This window comes from Heptranchias perlo, chromosome 6 (genome assembly GCF_035084215.1).
Source record: "Heptranchias perlo isolate sHepPer1 chromosome 6, sHepPer1.hap1, whole genome shotgun sequence".
NCBI classification, from domain to species: domain Eukaryota; kingdom Metazoa; phylum Chordata; class Chondrichthyes; order Hexanchiformes; family Hexanchidae; genus Heptranchias; species Heptranchias perlo.
In genome coordinates this window covers 18,479,011-18,498,567 of record NC_090330.1, presented here as the reverse complement: position 1 = coordinate 18,498,567, position 19,557 = coordinate 18,479,011, and the positions used below count along the sequence as shown (strand labels likewise).

Here is a 19,557-nt window from a genome sequence, read left to right as displayed (position 1 = left end):
GTGTGGGCGATCAACCGGTCAATCGGGCCGAGCCATCGATACGATCCAGGTCGATTGCTCTTTCCCTGGGCGCTGGTTGCCTAACAACGGCTGAGGCCTAGAGTCTCCGAACGGGGGCGCCCGCGGGGCTCGATTATCGCTGACGCGTTTGACACGAAGACATTCTTTAATTGGAAAAAAAATCCTGCTCGCCCCTCGCTGCCTATTTTAAAGTGTTCTTTCCAGTAGCGGCCGCTGTAAGTCGCTGTTGTGCGGCGGAACCTTGGGTTGTTGGTGGTCAATGTTCAACACCCCCCCGCCCCCTCCTCCTCCTTTCTGCTCGGTATTTTTCTCTCTCTCTCTCTCTGATTGAGTCTGTTCGTGGAGTGGTTGAGTGTGGGGGAATCATGGCGGTGCCCGAGTGATTCTCAGCAAACCCAGGACGCGCTCACTGTCTCTCTCTTTCTCCCTCTGCTTCTCAACCGGTTCAGAAACAAGCAGCCCACGTACCGCAGTTTCCTTCCTTTTCACCCCTTCTCTGTTCCCCCCCCCTCCTCCCCTCCCCTCCTCCTTCCTCCACCACCTCTTCCTCTCCCCACTCTAATCCCTTCTACCCGTCGGCGGGTGGCACGGCGGCGGCTTTCTATCTCTCTCCTCCTCGGTTTTCCTTTTCTTCTCCCAATATCGGATTTATGATTCCCGTCAGTTATTCGTCATGCAGCCTCCTCCGAGAAAGGTGAGCCAGCTCCCGAAACAGACATCTTTATTCACTGCTGTAAAGAAATGTCGTATGCGTGAAGGGGAAAAATAAAATGTCCCTAGTGTTCAGATTTAAAAAGCACCCTCTGGATTTATATTTTGAATTAAAAAGTGTTAATTTGTTTATCTTTGGGTTATTGCGGTGAGATATTTATAGATAGTTTTTCTTAACATGATTTTTGGTGTTTGTGTTGGAACGTAAATATGTAGAGTGTGGACTGAAGTCGGTTTAAAATCACGGTGATGGTGAGATATTTACATGTGAAAGGAGGGGTGTTATTGTTTTTCTGGAGGCTGAGCAGTGGATTATTTTTCTGTGAAACCTTGCGTTTTTTTACGCTTCATCCATTTGAATCATATAAGCGTCGAAGTATAGACCAAAATATACATAATACTGTCTTTTAAAATCATTGAAATCGGAGTAGATGTTCAAGGAAAGACGCTTTATGGGAAGTGGTAGAATAAATCTTCCTTTAAATCAATGACTTTTTCGCTAAGTGAAATGTCACGAGGGTAGAATTGCCTGAAATCGTTTAAATGACCATTGCTGTTGCGTTAAAATTTCACGTGTCGGGTTGAAATGTTTCGCACAATTTGCATGATGTAGGACATTTTTATACTACCTCTCAGACATAGTGATGTTTGTGCAGATTTTCTGGGGAAATCTAAGGTGTGTGTTGGCATAAAATTGTACTTAAATGCTGCTGTTTCATATGTTTGTTTCTCACGTTCTCAGTATGCTGGTGGGTTTAGTTGCAGCTTGGAAATAATTTTATTTGTATGGCTTTGTTATTTCTTAAAGCAATGGTGTGTTTTTTTATCGAAGGTAAAAGTTACTCAAGAACTAAAAAACATCCATGCTGAGCAAATGACTAAACTTCAGGCGAAGCATCAGGGGGAATGTGATTTACTGGAAGATTTGAGGTAAGATTTCAAACATTTATTTTCTTCTTTCATTACTGACTGGAACAAAACAAAGATCACGAATTGTGCGAGTATTAAAGAATTTCCTCCTCGTGTTGGCCAAACTGTGTTGAGTATAACAGATGTGCCAAACTGAAAATTCCACAAGTATGTTATCCTCATTACAAGATTAAAAAGCATGTTTGTAATCTACAGTCTGTCGTGCGGATCCTGGTTTTTCTTAAAAATTGTATTCACTTCTCCCTAACCTGAAAGAGAGTACTTGTAGGTGTTAGTAATTACATTGAACTTAAGAATATTTACAGGTGTTTTGAATTTCATATATTTTACAGTAATCTTCCTGTTTAAATTTTCATTTGTATCTTGACAAATGGTATTTGGTCATTTTATAGACTATTACATTTGTGATCTGGAAAAGTTTCATCCATCCAAGTTTTCAGTTTCCTTGTGTCTTTCGCAGAAATATGATTGGTACTAATGCAGGCATTGCGTAAACATGAGCAGGAAGACAAATACTGCAATTCTAGTTTTCCCCTGTATGTGGGTGGCAGTATAAAAATGATGAGTTCTCCTTCCTGGTTGCATAGTACATGTATATAATTTATTGTACATTTGCTGTAAACAAGAGCTGTTTACTACATGTAGACAAATATTTAGTTTCTCAACAGCTAAAAGGTGAAACCATTACATTAATCCACACACCATTAGACATTCATATAGACTGGACAAATCAAATTGACAAAGTTAGTTTGAAGGAGGGTTCTTGGAATGCATCCCACACAGTTTTGTAGAATAATATGTCATGGAACCAACCAGGGAACAGGCTATTTTAGATCTTGTCTTGAATAATGAGACAATGGGTTAATTAGTATACTCATAGTAAGGAATCCTCTGGGGAAGAGTGATCATAATACGAGAGAATTTCACATTGAGTTTGAGTGTGACATACTTAAGTCTGAAACTAGAGTCTTAAACTTAAAGCCATTTGCATAAGTATGAAGGGTGAGTTGGCTAAAGTAGATTGGGAAATTAGATTAAAAGGTTTGATGGTAGATAAGCAATGGTAAGCATTTTTAAAAATTTCAAAATTGTCAACGAACGTACATTCCGTTGAGAAATAAGAACTCCACGGGAAAAGTGATCTATCCGTGGCTAACTAAAGAAGTTAAGGATAGTGTTAGAAGACGCTTATAATGTTGCCAAGCAGAATAGTAAGTCTGAGGATTGGGAGAGTTTTAGAAACCAGCAAAGGATGACCAAAAAATTGATGATTAGGGAGAAAATAGAATGTGAGAGTAAACTAGCAAGAAATATAAAAACAGCTTGTAAGAGCTTCTACAAGTATGTAAAAAGGAAGAGAGTAACGAAAGTAAATGTTGGTCCCTTAGAGACTGAGACAGGAGAAATTATAATTGGGAATAAGGAAATGGCAGAGACATTAAACAATTATTTTGTATCTGTCTTCACAGTAGAAGACACAAAAACATACCAGAAATAGTGTGGGACCAAGGGTCTAATGAGAGTGAGGAACTTCAAGTAATTAATATTAGTAAAGAAAAAGTACTAGAGAAATTAATGGGATTAAAAGCTGACCAATCTCCTGGACCTGATGGCCTACATCCTAGGGTTCTAAAAGAGGTGGCTGCAGAGATAGTGGATGTATTGGTTGTGATCTTCCAAAATTCCCTAGATTCTAGAGCGATCCCAATAGATTGGAACGTAGCAAATGTAACTCCACTATTCAAGAAAGGAGGGAGAGAGAAAACAGGGAACTCCAGACCAGTTAGCCTGATGTCGGTCATCGGAAAAATGCTGCAATCCAATATTAAGGAAGAGGCAACAGGGTACTAGGGAAATCATGTTTGACATTTATTAGTTTTTTGAGGATGTAACTAGCAGGGTAGATAAAGGGGAACTAGTGGATATACTATATTTGGATTTTGAAAAGGCATTCAATAAGGTGCCACATAAAAGGTTGTTGTACAAGATAAGGGCTCATGGGGTTGGAGGTAATATATTAGCATGGATAGAAGATTGGTTAAAGGACAGAAAACAGAGCAGGAATAAATGGGTCATTTTCAAATTGGCAGGCTATAACTAGTGGGGTGCTGCAAGGATCGGTGCTTGGGCCTCAGCTATTTACAATCTATATTAATCACTTAGATGAAGGGACCGAGTTTTTTTTTATTCGTTCATGGGATGTGGGCGTCGCTGGCAAGGCCAGCATTTATTGCCCATCCCTAATTGCCCTTGAGAAGGTGGTGGTGAGCCGCCTTCTTGAACCGCTGCAGTCCGTGTGGTGAAGGTTCTCCCACAGTGCTGTTAGGTAGGGAATTCCAGGATTTTGACCCAGCGACAATGAAGGAACTGCGATATATTTCCAAGTCGGGATGGTATGTGACTTGGGGGGGAACGTGCAGGTGTTGTTCCCATGTGCCTGCTGCCCTTGTCATTCTAGGTGGTACAGGTCACAGGTTTGGGAGATGCTGTCGAAGAAGCCTTGGCGAGTTGCTGCAGTGCATCCTGTGGATCATGCACCCTGCAGCCACGGTGCGCGGTGGTGGATGGGCTGCTTTGTCCTAGATGGTGTTGAGCTTCTCGAATGTTGTTGGAGCTGCACTCATCCAGGCAAGTGGAGAGTATTTCATCACACTCCTGAATTCTGCCTTGCAGATGGTGGAAAGGCTTTAGTGAGTCAGGAGGTGAGTCACTCGCTACAGAATACCCAGCCTCTGACCTGCTCTTGTAGCCACAGTATTTATATGGCTGGTCCAGTTAAGTTTCTGGTCAATGGTGACCCCCAGGATGTTGATAGTGGGGGATTCGGTGATGGTAATGCCATTGAATGTCAAAGGGAGGTGGTTAGACTCTCTCTTGTTGGAGATGGTCATTGCTTGGCATTTTGTCTGGCGCGAATGTTACTTGCCACTTACCAGACCAAGCCTTGATGTTGTCCAGGTCTTGTTGCATGCGGGCATGGACTGCTTCATTATTTGAGGGGTTGCAAATGGAACTGAACATTGTGCAATCATCAGCGAACATCCCCATTTCTGACCTTATGATGGAGGGAAAGTCATTGATGAAGCAGCTCAAGATGGTTGGACCTTGGACACTGCCCTGAGAAGCTCCTGCAGCAATCCTGGGGCTGAGATGATTGGCCTCCAACAACCACTACCATCTTCCTTTGTGCTAGGTATGACTTCAGCCACAGGAGAGTTTTCCCCCCTGATTCCCATTGACCAATTTTACTAGTGCTCTCTGGTGCCACACTTGGTCAAATGCTGCCTTGATGTCAAGGGCAGTCACTCTCACCTCACCTCTGGAATTCAGCTCTTTTGTCCATGTTTGGACCAAGGCTGTAATGAGGTCTGGAGCAGAGTAGTCCTGGCGGAACCCAAATCGAGCATCGGTATATTATGTAATGTAATTATGCATGTAATGCATTCAATTTTCTGATGATGCAAAGCTAGGTGGGAGAGTAAGCTGTGAGGAGGACACAGAGTTTGCAAACGGATATCGACAGGTTAAGTGATTGGGCAAGAAGGTGGCAGACGGAGTATAATGTGGGGAAATGTGAGGTTATTCACTTTGGTGGGAAAAAAATTGAAAAACGGAGCATTTTTTTAAATGATGAGACACTATTAAATGTTGGTGTTCAGAGGGAGTTATGTGTCCTTGTACACGAATCACAGAAAGTTAATATGCAGGTACAGCAAGCAATTAGGAAGGCAGATGGTACGTTGGCCTTTATTGCAATGGGGTTGGAGTACAAGGGTAAGGAAGTTTTGCTGCAATTGTACAGGGCTTTGTTGAGATCACAACTGGAGTACTATGTGCAGTTTTGTTCTCCTTACCTAAGGAAGGATATAATTGCTTTAGTGGTGGTGCAACGAAGGTTCACTAGATTGATCTCTGGGATGAGAGGGTTGTCCTATGAGGTAAGATTGAGTGGAATGGGCCTATACTCTCTGGAGTTTAGAAGAATGAGAGGTGACTGCATTGAAACATATAAGATTATGAGGGGGCTTGACAGGGTAGATGCTGAGAGGTTGGGTCCCCTTGCTGGAGAGTCTAGAACTAGGGGACATAGTCTCAGGATAAGGGGTCGGACGTTTCGGACTGAGATGAGGAGGAATTTCTTCACTCAGTTGTGACTATTTGGAATTCTCTACCCCGGAGGGCTGTGGATGCTCAGTCGTTGAGTATATTCAAGATTGAGACTGATAGATTTTTGGACTCTAAGGAAATCAAGGGATATGGGGATTGGACGGGAAAGTGGAGTTAAGATTGAAGATCAGCCATGATCTTATTGAATGGTGGAGCAGGCTCGAGGGGCCATATGGCCTACCCCTGCTCCTATTTCTGATGTTCTTATTGTGGCTCTCTTTTTAATGCAGTAGCAATCCAGAAACACTAATTGAGATAAGCATTTCTTTTAAACCTTCAGTGTGCCTTGAATTGATAATTCTTTAAATCTGTTCAATAAGTACCATTATTTTAAATTGTAATTCTGTGTCTGGATGCAGAGACACCTCAAGGTTAAAAATGTTATTGGTCTATTTAACAGTATTTGTAAATAGATGCCTGCTATAAATCACAATTCAATTTAGACTGAATAGTAGCTTACTAAAAGAAAAATCTGCACATATATAATGTATTATCACATGTCAAACCTCTAAAAGCACTTCACATGCAGTAAATTAACTTAAAATGCAGTGACCGTTGTTACATAAGTCAGTTTGGCTGATCTGTCATATGTCCGTAAGAAATCATTGGTTTGAATTAGGGTCCCAAACAAACTGGAAATACAGTGAAAATTAACAATTACAATCTTCTATTTAGAGAATAAAAGATAGCTGGACGAGGGCTAGAAAGCTATGAAGCAGTTGGGTGTGTTTTAAGTTGTGTCAGAAATATGATATCGGAGTTTACACACCCTGACAATGATACTCTCTTCAGCAGCCTCGAAATTAACTTTTTTTCTAAAATATAGTACATATTTTTCCTCCCACCTCAATTTGAGTAAAACAAAAATGTTCTTAACTTTATGAAAATTCTTGAAATGGAATGAGATACTCTTCCAACTGAGGAACATTTCATTATTAGAATGTCTTTTTCATTCAGTGACAATTTTTCCCTTTTTGATACAAGCACTGTCAGTTTCTGTGCAGATGTAGAAAAAGCTTCTATTTTATGATTAAGATTTGTTAGAGTATGTACAAATATGTTTAGATGGTGAAGTAAGTTTAATTTTTTTTTGGTTTGGGTTTGTCTTCTGTAAGCTTATAAGCAGGCATTGAGTAATTATTTTTTCAGAACTATTAAAGAAGTATCTGTTTATAATTATAGTATGATTTTATTGGGACTGTTTTTCTATACAAGTTTAGTTTCCAAAATATTTGCCTCTTTTTGGTTGCATTCTTGTAGTAGAAATCTTGTATGTGCATGAAATTTTTTTTAGTTACATCGATGGCCATCCTAGCCCTTGTTGAAATACGAGGGAAAGGAATGTCTAATCAATTTGTCAGTGGATTTGTTATGCCTCAGTGTAAAGCAATATCATTAGTCCATGTTCCAGGAGTATTTCTGGTGTTCACAATGGCATCACATTTCTTCTCCCATGCTGTCATAAAATCTGGCACACTTCATTTTGTTACTTCATGTTGCAATTTGCCCGTTTTTGCGCTGGTATTGAGATTTAAGATATAATGGCTTTTGTACTTCAGTGCACATTAGTTTTAATGCGATATGTTTGACATCTGTTTCCATGATGGGCCAAATGACGGCTTCCTGTGCTGTAACCATTCTATGCTTTATAGAGAACAAGTTTTTGTTTGGGGGTAAAAGGGTAGGATGAAATGAAATTCCATCTGTTTTTATGATACAATCCTGAGACCATTTCTGTGGCAACATTTAGCAAGTGTGGTTATTGGGGAACCATTTGATGCACTACGTAGTATTGAGCTACTGCTTTTGGATGCATAATTGATATCTGGTAATTTTTTTAATACCAATTTTATATATTTCAATCAGAGATCGTTCTTGCCACCCACTGTCCCCCTCCTTCCTGGTCATGAGAAAGATACTCAATTAAATTTGCATTTAACAAATAAAATGAGCCAAAATATTGATGGATTTTATCACTAGGTATTCAGACCTTCATTGAATACTATTTTAAAAGTGTGAATAAAGAGAAATTGGGAAATGCAGTAGATAATTTGCATACAGCAAGGTCCCACAATTAGCATTGAGATAATTTATGAGATTATTAGTTTTTAGTGATGTCGGTCAGGGAATAAACATTGGTCAGTTCACCAGGAAAAACTTCCTGCTTTTCTTCGAATAGTGCTGTGGGATCTTTTATATCCACTTGGGAAGGCTGATGGGACTTTGGTTTAACGTCTAATCTGAAAGACGACACCTCTGATAGTGCAGCACTCCCTTAGTTGAAGCGACAGCATTAGATTATGTGTTCAAGTGTTTGGCTCAGAAGTGAGCGCTACCTCTGAGCCAAGGCTGCCACCCAAAATGTTGATTTTTGTTCTCAGATGCTGCCTCACCTGAGTGTTTTCTGTTTTTGTTTCAGATGTCCAGCATCTGCAGTATTTTGCTTTTTATTCAACCTTTCCTTGTTGGATTTTATTTTTTTACATTTCAGTTAGCATTTAGTGAACCCATTACCATTATTCAAAGTAACTGGTGTGAGACCTCCTGAAATGTGAGGTTATTCACTTCGGTGGGAAAAATAGAGAAATGGAATATTTTTTAAATGGTGAGAAACTATTAAATGTTTTTGTTCAGAGGGATTTCGGTGTCCTTGTACACAAAACACAAAGTTAACATGCAGGTACAGCAATCAATTAGAAAAGCAAATGGTATGTTGGCCTTGAGGTGATCTCATTGAAACATATAAGATAAGAATCATAGAAAATTTATGGCACAGAAGGAGGCCATTCAGCCCATTGTGTCCATGCCGGCTGAAAATGAGTCATCCAGCCTAATCCCACTTTCCAGCACTTGGTCCGTAGCCTTGTAGGTCACAGCACTTCAGGTGCACATCCAGGTACTTGTTAAATGAGTTGAGAGTTTCTGCCTCTACCACCCTTTCACGCAGTGAGTTCCAGACCCCTACCACCCTCTGAGTGAAAAAAATTTTCTTCAGCTCCCTTCTAATCCTTCTACTAATCACTTAAAATCTATGCCGCCTGGTTATTGACTCTCTGCTAAGGGAAGTAGTTCCTTCCTATCCACTCTATCTAGGCCCCTCATAATTTTGTACATCTCAATCAAATCACCTCTCAGCCTTCTCTGTTCCAAAGAGAACAACCCCGGCCTATCCAATCTTTCCTCATAGCTAAAATTCTTCGGTCCTGGCAACATCCTCGTAAATCTCCTCTGTACCCTGACTATTGCAATTACATCCTTCTTGTAATGTGGTGACCAGAACTGTACACAGTACTCAAGCTGTGGTCTAACCAGTGTTTTATACAGTTCCAGCATAGCCTCCTTGCTCTTATATTCTGTGCCTCCGCTAATAAGGGAAAATATTCCATATACCTTTTTAAACACCTTATCTACCTGTCCTGCTACCTTCAAGGATCTGTGAACATGCACTCCAAGGTCCCTCACTTCCTCTACATCTCCTAGTATCCTCCCATTTATTGTGTACTCCCTTGCCTTGTTTGGCTTCCCGAAATGCATTACCTCACACTTCTCCAGATTGAATTCTATTTGCCACTTTTCTGCCCACCTGACCAGTCCATTGGTATCTTCCTGCAGTCCACAGCTTTCCTCATCACATGGCCAATTTTTGTATCATCTGCAAACGTTTTAATCGTGCCCCCTACATTTAAGTCTAAATCATTAATATAAATCACAAAAAGCAAGGGACCTAGTACAGAGCCCTGCAGAACCCCACTGGAAACAGCCTTCTAGTCACAAAAACACCCGTCGACCATTACCCTTTGCTTCCTGCCGTTGAGCCAATTTTGGATCCAACTTGCCACTCTCCCTTGGATCCCATGGGCTTGTAACCTTGTCAAAAGCCTTGCTAAAATCCATGTAGACTACATCAAATGCACTACCTTCATCGACCCTCCTTGTTATTTCCTCAAAAAATTCAATCAAGTTAGTCAGACACGACCTTCCCTTAACAAATCCATGCTGACTGTCCTTGATTACTCCATGCCTTTCTAAGTGACTGTTTAGCCTGTCCCTCAGAATCGATTCCAATAATTTGCCCACCACCGAGTTAGACCGAATGGCCTGTAATTACTTGGCCTGTCCCTCGCTCCCTTTTTAAACAATGGTACAATGTTAGCAGTCCTCCCATCCTCTGGCACCATATCTGTATCCAGTGAAGATTCTAAGAGGGCCGGAATGGGTAGACGCTGAGAGGATGTTTCCCCTGGCTGGAGAGACTAGAACTAGGGGACATAGTCTCAGGATAAGGGGACGGATATTTAGGACTGAGATGAGAAGGAATTTCTTCATGCAGAGTCGTGAATATTTGGAATTCTCTACCTCAGAGGGCTGTGGATGCTGAGTCATTGAGTATATTCAAGTCTGAGATCGATAGATTTTTGGACTCTAAGGGAATCAAAGGATATGGGGATCGGGCGGAAAAGTGGAGTTGAGGTAGAAGATCAGCCATGATCGTATTGCAGACTCGAGGGGCTGTGTGGCATACTCCTCCTGTTTCTTATGTTCTTAAATATTTTATGATCCTCAATAGCAGTGTGAGAAACAGTTATTATGTTCACTATGTATCAGTGATTTTGATATAGGCCTAGAGGGAATGGTGTCAAAAGTTGCTGATGACATCAAAGTAGGAGGTAGAGCTAATTATGAAAGAATGGGACTGGATAGATAGAAGCAGACTGTTTTCAGTAGTTATGGGGTCAAGAACAAGGGGCCATACTTAAAAGATTAAATGCAAGAGATTTAGAACAGAGGGCAAGAGAAACTTCTTCACACAGAGTTGTGAGGCTGTGCAATTCATTTCCAGGGTTAGTGGTTGAGGCACAAACTGTCAACATTGAAGATCAGATTGGATAGGTAGTTGAAGGGATATTGGAATGGGATGGATAAATGTGCTTGGAACTAATTGCTTATGTAGAGGGTAAATGCAGACAAGGGCTGTGTTGTAATTTCTATGTAGATAAAAGAGCAAAACTTTATTTAAAAAAAAAATCTGTACTGGGTATTGATTTGCTTTATCTGCATATTCTAGATTTTTTTTTAAAAAAGACTTTCAGAACCTAAATGTTTCCCCCCCCCCCTCCCTCTTTCCCTGTGGAAAGTATGTGGTCATTATTTAGTGCCTCCCCTTTATGTATGCCTGACTTTGGGAATTCAGTTGATGGGAAATCATGAACATAGACCCAGTAAGTGTATTCCTCCTTCCTTCCTCTTCAAAAGTGCCTATTCACCAGTTAAAAGGGTAGGCTGGTGAGAAGGCCCACATCTAGAATTTTGCTTTTAATCCAGTTGCTAGGAGTTATGCGAAAATTGTCCTTAAGTTATTTTGCCATTAGTTTTCCTCAGTCCCTTTGGGGAAGAGTCTTCACTTGACATGTCACCCAGATGGCACAGCCAATATCAGGAATTTGTCAAATCCTACCACTTGGTGGCATTTTCTGTGGAAGATCAATGTAGTATATTACTGCACTACTGATCAAGGTCAGTTTTTGAAAGAAAATTCACATAAAAGCAGCAGTCCAAGATACTTAAAATAAAACAGTATTTTTTTTTTAAAAGGAGGAGAGGACCTTTTATATTCAGTATTTTAATACACTGAATCAGTCATGTCCTAGGCAGGCAGATATATTTTGGCTGCCATCATGAATCAATATTCAATGCTTATAAAATTGATTTGCATGGAAGCTGTTCTATATAGAACAGTGAAAATTAGGAGGTGGTGGCTGGGCTTTCTCTTGTTTGAGACGGTCATTGCCCACCACTTATGTGGCGCAAATATTTTCTGCCACTTGTCAGCCCAAGCCTGGCTGTTATCCAAATTCTGCTTAGGCTGGCATGGATTGCTTCATTATCAGAGGACTTGTTAATGGAACTGAACATTGTGGAGTAGTTAGCGCATTGCTCTACTCTTGACCTTATGATTGAGTGAAGATATGTTGCAGGATGCTGCCTTTTCAATGAAACTGACTATCCTATATTTAAGCATGTAGAAATATTGAACTTGTACTGTTTTAACTAGGTGTTGAGAATTGAAAGAATGGCTATGATTCTGGACCCTGAGATTGAAAGCATCAAAAGTCAACTGATTTACTCAAACAAAATTGTCAACCAGACAGCAGGTGGTTGTGATTGTCAGGTTTCTGGTCTCGGTGGACTGTCTGTGGAGGAGTTTGGCTGCTTTGCCAACAGGGGCGAGGAAAATAAGTTGGTGTGATGCCCATAAAGCCAGCCAGCTCCTCCCCCTGTTTTTTCTTGCCCATTTCCCCAGTGTCTAGAGCAGCATTATATTACAGCATGATTAGAAACCTGAAAACTCAGGAATGGTCTGTGGTCAGGGTGGCAATAATGAAAAAATACTGAGGCCAGGAAGGTGATGGAAAAGTGTTGTCGTAATCGCACAAGTCTAAAATGCCAAATGATTTGAAAGATAATTATGATACACTTTGACTATTGCAGCTTTGTTTATCATTGTGCTCAAGGGAAGGGCATTTTTTATTACTTGAGTGATTATTTTTCTTTCCTTATTGACGTAATTACTTAAAGTGATACTAGTTGGAAAATACTATGTGCCTGTAAGTAATCACATTTTGTGCAATACATTTTGGAATGGATTCAGTTTTATCAAACTTATCTAACTATAATTAAAAGTTTTGCCTCTTAGAAAGTGTCTGAAGCACACACACAATGTTGATTGGTTGCTATGAAGTTTAAGCTTATCAAAAAATACTTAAATGTTTATGTCTATCTTTGGGCTCTGATTGTATTCTTTCCTGTTCTGCCCTTTAAATCGGTAAGTCTCTTATGTGGAAGTTTGTCAAATACTTTTCGGAAGTACAGTATAACCATGTTATAGGCCTTTCCACAGTTCATTTGAGTTCTCACTTCCTCAAAGAAGTTGAAGTTGACCAGACTGGCCCACTTCATTCAGAATCCCTGTTCAGTCCTGTTTAGGTTATTATGTACCTATAATCAAGTTTACTCCTGATAATTAATTCCATTATTTTAAATTGAATTGAAGTAAGACTAATGGGTCTGTAGTTGCCTGTGTCTGTGTTGTCACCCTTTTTGAATATGGTTACCACGTTAGCGCGTTTTCAATCTACTGATACCGCCCCAGCATCCAGTGACTCCATTGTGTCAATTGTCAAAGCCTCACACAGATTTCCTCTCTTGTCTCTTTCAGCACTCTGGGATGAATACTACCAATTCTAGGAGATTTATTTGTTTTGTGGGCTTTTTAAGATTTCCGTCTCATTTATATTGAAATCACTGATTTTTGCCTGGGTTATCTCTGGGGAAGGGCATGTTTCTCATGTCTTCCCTCGTGAATTGGAGGAAATAATCATTCAGAATGTTTAATATTTTTGGATTATCCTCAGTTTTGAGCCTATTTTCATCTTTTATAGTTCTCGCCTCTTCTCTGACTGCTCTCTCATCCATAGTGGTACTATTTTTTTACTGTTATGTTTTGCCTTTATAACTTTTTTCTAGGGGTCCCTTTTCCCTGCTGATCACCCTTTTTAACATGTTTCTGTATATTATTCTATGTATCCCGGTGATTCCCTTTGCCTTTGTTCCTGAAGCATTTGTAGAGGTTATTCATTGGAAACTTTTTGTATGCTGGGGGGATTTAAAAAAATTTGTTCATGGGATGTGGGCGTCGCTGGCGAGGCTGGCATTTATTGCCCATCCCTAATTGCCCTTGAGAAGGTGGTGGTGAGTCGCTGCCTTGAACCGCTGTAGTCCGTGTGGTGACGGTTCTCCCACTGTGCTGTTAGGAAGGGAGTTCCAGGATTTTGACCCAGCGACGATGAAGGAACAGCGATATATTTCCAAGTCGGGATGGTGTGTGACTTGGAGGGGAACGTGCAGGTGGTGTTGTTCCCATGTACCTGCTGCTCTTGTCCTTCTAGGTGGTAGAGGTTGCGGGTTTGGGAGGTGCTGTCGAAGAAGCCTTGGCGAGTTGCTGCAGTGCATCCTGTAGATGGTACACACTGCAGCCACTGTGCGCCAGTGGTGAAGGGAGTGAATGGGGTGCCAATCATGCAGGCTGCTTTGTCCTTTTTGGTGTCGAGCTTCTTGAGTGTTGTTGGAGCTACACTCGTCCAGGCAAGTGGAGAGTATTCCATCGCACTCCTGAGTTGTGCCTTGTAGGTGGCGGAAAGGCTTTGGGGAGTCGGGAGGTGAGTAACTCACTGCAGAATACCCAGCCTCTTGTATCCACAGTATTTATATGGCTGGTCCAGTTAAGTTTCTGGTCAATGGTGACCCCCAGGATGTTGCTGGTGGGGGATTCGGCGATGGTAATGCCGTTGAATGTCAAGGGGAGGTGGTTATACTCTCTCTTGTTGGTGATGGTCATTGCCTGGCACTTGTCACTTATGAGCCCAAGCCTGGATGTTGTCCAGGTCTTGCTGCATGTGGGCACGGACTGCTTCATTATTTGAGGGGTTGCGAATGGAATTGAACACTGTGCAATCATCGGTGAACGTCCCCATTTCTGACCTTATGATGGAGGGAAGGTCATTGATGAAGCAGCTGAAGGTGGTTGGGCCTAGGACATTGCCCTGAGGAACTCCTGCAGCAAAGCCCTGGGGCTGAGATGATTGGCCTCCAACAACCACTACCATTTTCCTTTGTGCTAGGTATGACACCAGCCACAAGAGAGTTTTCCCCCTGATTCCCATTGACTTCAATTTTACCAGGGCTCCTTGGTGCCACACTCTGTCAAATGCTGCCTTGATCTCAAGGACAGTTACTCTCACCTCACCTCTGGAATTCAGCTGTTTTGTCCATGTTTGGACCAAGGCTGTAATGAGGTCTGGAGCCGAGTAGTCCTGGCGGAACCCAAACTAAGCATCGGTGAGCAGGTTATTGGTGAGTAAGTGCCGCTTGATAGCACTGTCGACGACAGCTTCCATCACTTTGTTGATTGAGAGTAGATTGATGGGGCGGTAATTGGCCGGATTGGATTTGTCCTGCTTTTTGTGGACAGGACATACCTGGGCAATTTTCCACATTGTCTGGTAGATGCCAGTGTTGTATAGAGGTAGCTTTTGTTGTTATGTGGCAGGGGATGGGTAAAACATTTTAGTAAGTAATTTTTTTCCAATTTGCCCAATTGAGTATCTTAGTGCATATGCCACCTGCGCTGAGTAAGCAGACTGGTCTCAGGCAATCGCCAGTGCTGCTCAGAGGGCAACACGAGTGACTTAGGAGAATACTTGCCTTTCCTTTCTGTGGGGAAGCACCTAGCTTCAACTTGGTGATTTGCCACATTTGCGCGGTTGAGTACTTGGCATTGTAAGCGATTTTGTAGGAATGATTTCCTGACGCCTCCCCGCCCCCCCCCCCCCCCCCCAGCCCTCCCTTCTGTCTCAGCATTCTGTGATATTGTGCAGTCTGAGATTAAATATTGCCGTAGGTTTTGTGTAGTGCATCATAATAATGTGATCTATCTAGTTCACAAACATTAATTGTAGGAGTGATGGCTATTGCCCAGTGATGTCACTGAATAAAGACAATGATCATCGTGTGAATAATAATGAAGCCAGTTTTTTTTTTCCCTTTTACATATGCAGCATTTCAGTCCAAGGCTGTAATTATAATTGTGGTTATTTTTGTTGAATGTTGGTTCTGCGTTATTTGGCACACGGCACTTATTTTGTTCCAGAGAGCAGTATTGATAAAACTGTACTGGACTCAGCTTGTTTTTGACTGTTCTGGATCAGTACATAGAAGTTATTTTGAGTCCCGTGATCCACAAAATTGCTTAGGTATTGCTATACATATGACATCTCTTTTGATGCTGCATTTAGTGGTACACAAATGATTGAAAGCTATTCAAATGTTTAAAGAGACATGATCAGGAATTTCTGGCTTGCAACCCTGAAAAATTCCTTATGTGTAAACATCACAGCTTGACATGTTATGACAGGGATGTGATCAGTTTGCTGTACTGTTCTTGGGTATTTAATCTGTTGTGGAAGTTTTGTGCCTTTTTAAAAAAAAAAAATTCAGTATCATTTTGTGTTTTTTTTCTGATGTTGATAACCTAGCCTTTCCTCAAGGGCAGAACCCAGGAATTTGCAAGCAGTTGCCAATCTACAGAAACTTCCCTCAACAATTAGCCTCAAATTAACGTCCGGATATGCCTGAGCAGTGAAATTACAAGAACGGACCAGATTAAACACAGTCGGCCATAGGGGCTAACATCACAGATTTCTGCTAAATACAACTAATACTTTGCCAATTTATCACAATTTCAAAAGGAGCTGGATATCTACATTAAAAGTTTCTAATGTAGACATAGATAAATATTTTATTGAACATTGTTTCCACTTTGAGTAGAACAAAGGAATTGTCATCTTTGGAATGCAACTGGGCAGGATTGAAAATTGTCGATTGTGATGTTACGTTGACGTCTAGGTATGTTCAATTATCATTGCGGAGAAATTTTACAGTTTTAGCATCTTGGAAGTTTTAACCTGGAGTATTCGACTCTTTTAAGAAACAAGTCAGGGAGAGTCCATGAGTGTGTACAAATTGCACTGCTTTTTGTAGATTAGACTTAATGAACTGAATGCACTTATTATGCCCTTTTTTCACCTGTCCTTGAAATGTTTCTTGCTGTTACTGGGTGGCAGAGTTGAAAGTGTTCCCTTTTCCAACGTTGGCATCAACCGCCTTGGTGGGCACATAAACACAAATATTAAGTAGTACTTTGTAGTCAAAGAAATCATCCTATCTCGATATGCACCTGTAACTCATCTTATGTTCAAAGTTGTCACTAAAGTTAACAAGTAGAAGAAAGGTTTCAAATATTAAATGTATGATGTCATCATAAAGCATCCGAGGTTGAGGAAGTACTAGTGAACTGTGGTCTGGAGGTTTGCCAGCATTAGTGGCTGCATTCCCAAGTGTAAACAATTTTACAACACCAAGTTATAGTCCAGCAATTTTATTTTAACTTCACAAGCTTTCGGAGGCTTCCTCCTTCCTCAGGTAAATGTTTGATTCCCAAGTCTTGGGAATGCAATGCAAATCTTTGCATTCCCAAGAACAACAAAGCCAAAATTAGTATCAAGTGATACTCTGCACCCAGTTTTAAAAATGGAATATGTTGCTTCCATTTGCTTTGTATTATAATCTTAATAGTTACATTTTTTCCAGTGTGTGTGTGTGTGGTTCCACTATCAAGAACCACATCTGAGTTGTGACAGTAGGCACTTGATAGGAGCCTATTTGAATCCTGAGACTTAGCTTGACTGTTGATTACTTGTCAATGCAAGGACCTTCTTTATCCTGAGTTCTTTTTCGGATTTAATTGTAGTATTTGTGTTGTACAGTGCTGTATATGTTTCATTAAAATTAGACGTGACAAATTTGGCAGAACAAGAGAATACTATTTTGAGTCATATAACTTAATAAAATGTATATTTCATGGACAGTTATACTATTTCAATAGGCTAATTCAGAATTTCCTATTCCAATGTGAACTGCTCAGCTTTTCTCCAATTCATACATCTAAAGTTAATGATTGTAGCAACACATGTCCGCAAAACATGATCCGTTTAAATTGCTATAGTTTTTTTCAGGCAACGTAACAACACCTGTTAACTGGTAACTGATTTTTCAAAATTCTGCGTAGGCGTTAACAGGATTAAGTATGTATGTAGGAGTAGCTATTTAAAGTATACTGTGGTACAGGGTTACAATGAAACCTGTCTGCTCTGTCAGACTTCTTCTGGTGGTTATAGAGGTTTAGGCAGATTTTCAACTTGCCACCTGGGCGTAAAACTGGTGTTGTGGATTGGCTGGCGTGTTATTGATGAGCCCAATTTTACCTTCCATTGATTTCAATGGAAAGGAAAATCAGTTTTGAAAAAGGATGGGTGATCCACAGGGCTAGTTTTGCACCCAGGGGGCAAGTTGAAAATCAACCCTGTGGTGTCTTAATATAGATTGAACTATACTTGTACAGGCAAATACTGGAAAAAGAGTAAGTTAAGCTTTAGCAATCAAGTGAGTGCTTTAGACAATAGGATTTTTTTTTCCCTTAGTAACTTGCAATTAAATGGGAGATGAATAAAAACTCTTACTGATAAACTGTTGGACAAAATGATCATGAGGCTGTTTTTGCCAACCAGAGAATATTCATTTCATAGAAAAATTCTATCAGTAAGTGTTCTACATCTATCTATATAAAAATTTTGAGAGCATCTGTTGCACTTCAGAAGAAAAAGAAAGGCAATAATTTTGTGATTTTGTGTCCCCCTCCAACCTGGAGCATGAAAATTGCAAGCAGCTGTAATTGCTGTCTGACTTCTGGAGTTTACAAATGGCTACAATAACCTGGATTTACCAATTTAGACCCCCCCCCCCCCCACCTCATCTGCAAAGGGAGTACTTGAGCAGTGACCCTAAAGGGAAAAGCCAAGTTAGAAACTAAACATCACAACTATACTGCGAGCCCCAGACTACCCAGATCTAGTTTATAAAAATTGAGTGCAATATATATTTATGGATCACATGGGTGAAAAAATGCAAAGTAATTTAGGTTTATTATACAAAACTGAGGTCATATTACACTGAGTCAATTTACTAAAATATCAGCAGAGTACTGAGTTGTTTTCAATCAATCAGAGAGAGTAATGCGGGAAAAGAAATAGTTCAGAGTTTGAATTAAAGTAATATTTTCAATATTTTTAATATTTACAGACTATTGAAATGTTTAAAACTTAATCCTTTGGATGCCTTTTCCAAGCAAATTTCTTGGATATTTCCAAATGCATTGGGGTTAGGGTTTGGGAGGAGAGGTTGTATTGCACTTGTTAATCTAGGATACTGAGAGAGTGCTGCATTATCAGAAGTGCCATCTTTCAGATGAGGTGTTATAGCAACTCCCCGTCTGTCTACTCAGGTGGATGTAAAAGATCTTGTGGCACTATTTGAAGAGCTGGGAGTTCCCCTAGTGTCTAGCTAAGATGCGCCTCTCAACAACAACACCAGAAACAGATTATGTGGTCATTTATAGTCTGTGACACAAAACATGAAGTTAAGTAGCACTCCTGAAGAACGTAAATTTGTGATGTAGCAATAAATTTTGCATCACCTTGCTCACTATCCTCTAGAATATTGACAGTTTCTGAATTGGATCAAAATGCCATTACTGTAACTGTCGTGCAGACGTTACACTTTTGTTTCAATTTCTATTTCATTAAAGTTTTGTCATGGAAATGGGAAATGAATTTAGTACTGCTTTTGGTATGTCTTGAGAGCAGATTTTTATAGGTGTAGGATGGAAGAATCGAAATAGAAAGTGAAGGGAAAAATAGAGACAGAATAAGTAAAAACAGTTGCACGTGAATGAACAAGGATCAGAAGTGAAGAAAGGATAGCAAGAAACTAGTATTCATATTTGGGAAGAACCATCCATCCAAGTCGCTGAGGTACTCTCATACCCATCAACCTAGAAAACTAGCAAAAGCTGACAACTTGAAAAAGACTCCAAATAAAATCTTATGACATGAAAGCAACTGATTGCTTGTAACTTAAGCTGTGGGTATATCCAACATTTCCTCATTTTAAGCACATGGAAGCCTGACACAGGATAAAAGTGTTGGAGCCACCAGGTTTATTTTCCAGCAGGATCTGGGAAATGCCCCTGAGAAAGCTTTGATTTTTGACACATTA

At 40.4% G+C, this 19,557-nt stretch overlaps 1 protein-coding gene across 2 annotated transcripts in view; it reads left to right on the top strand.

Annotated features, from left to right (window-relative positions):
• The first annotated feature begins 293 nt into the window (after window positions 1-293).
• Window positions 294-19,557, top strand: part of LOC137322796 (F-BAR and double SH3 domains protein 2-like) — a 230,454-nt gene continuing 211,190 nt past the window's right edge. Inside the window, exons 1-2 of one of the 2 annotated variants that reach the window (XM_067985865.1) lie at window positions 294-715; window positions 1,565-1,662. In XM_067985865.1, coding sequence (XP_067841966.1) covers window positions 695-715; window positions 1,565-1,662 — 119 coding nt within the window. In that variant the 5' untranslated portion in view covers window positions 294-694. The remainder of the gene's footprint in view (window positions 716-1,564; window positions 1,663-19,557) is intronic. The other variant, XM_067985866.1, reaches the window with a different exon arrangement.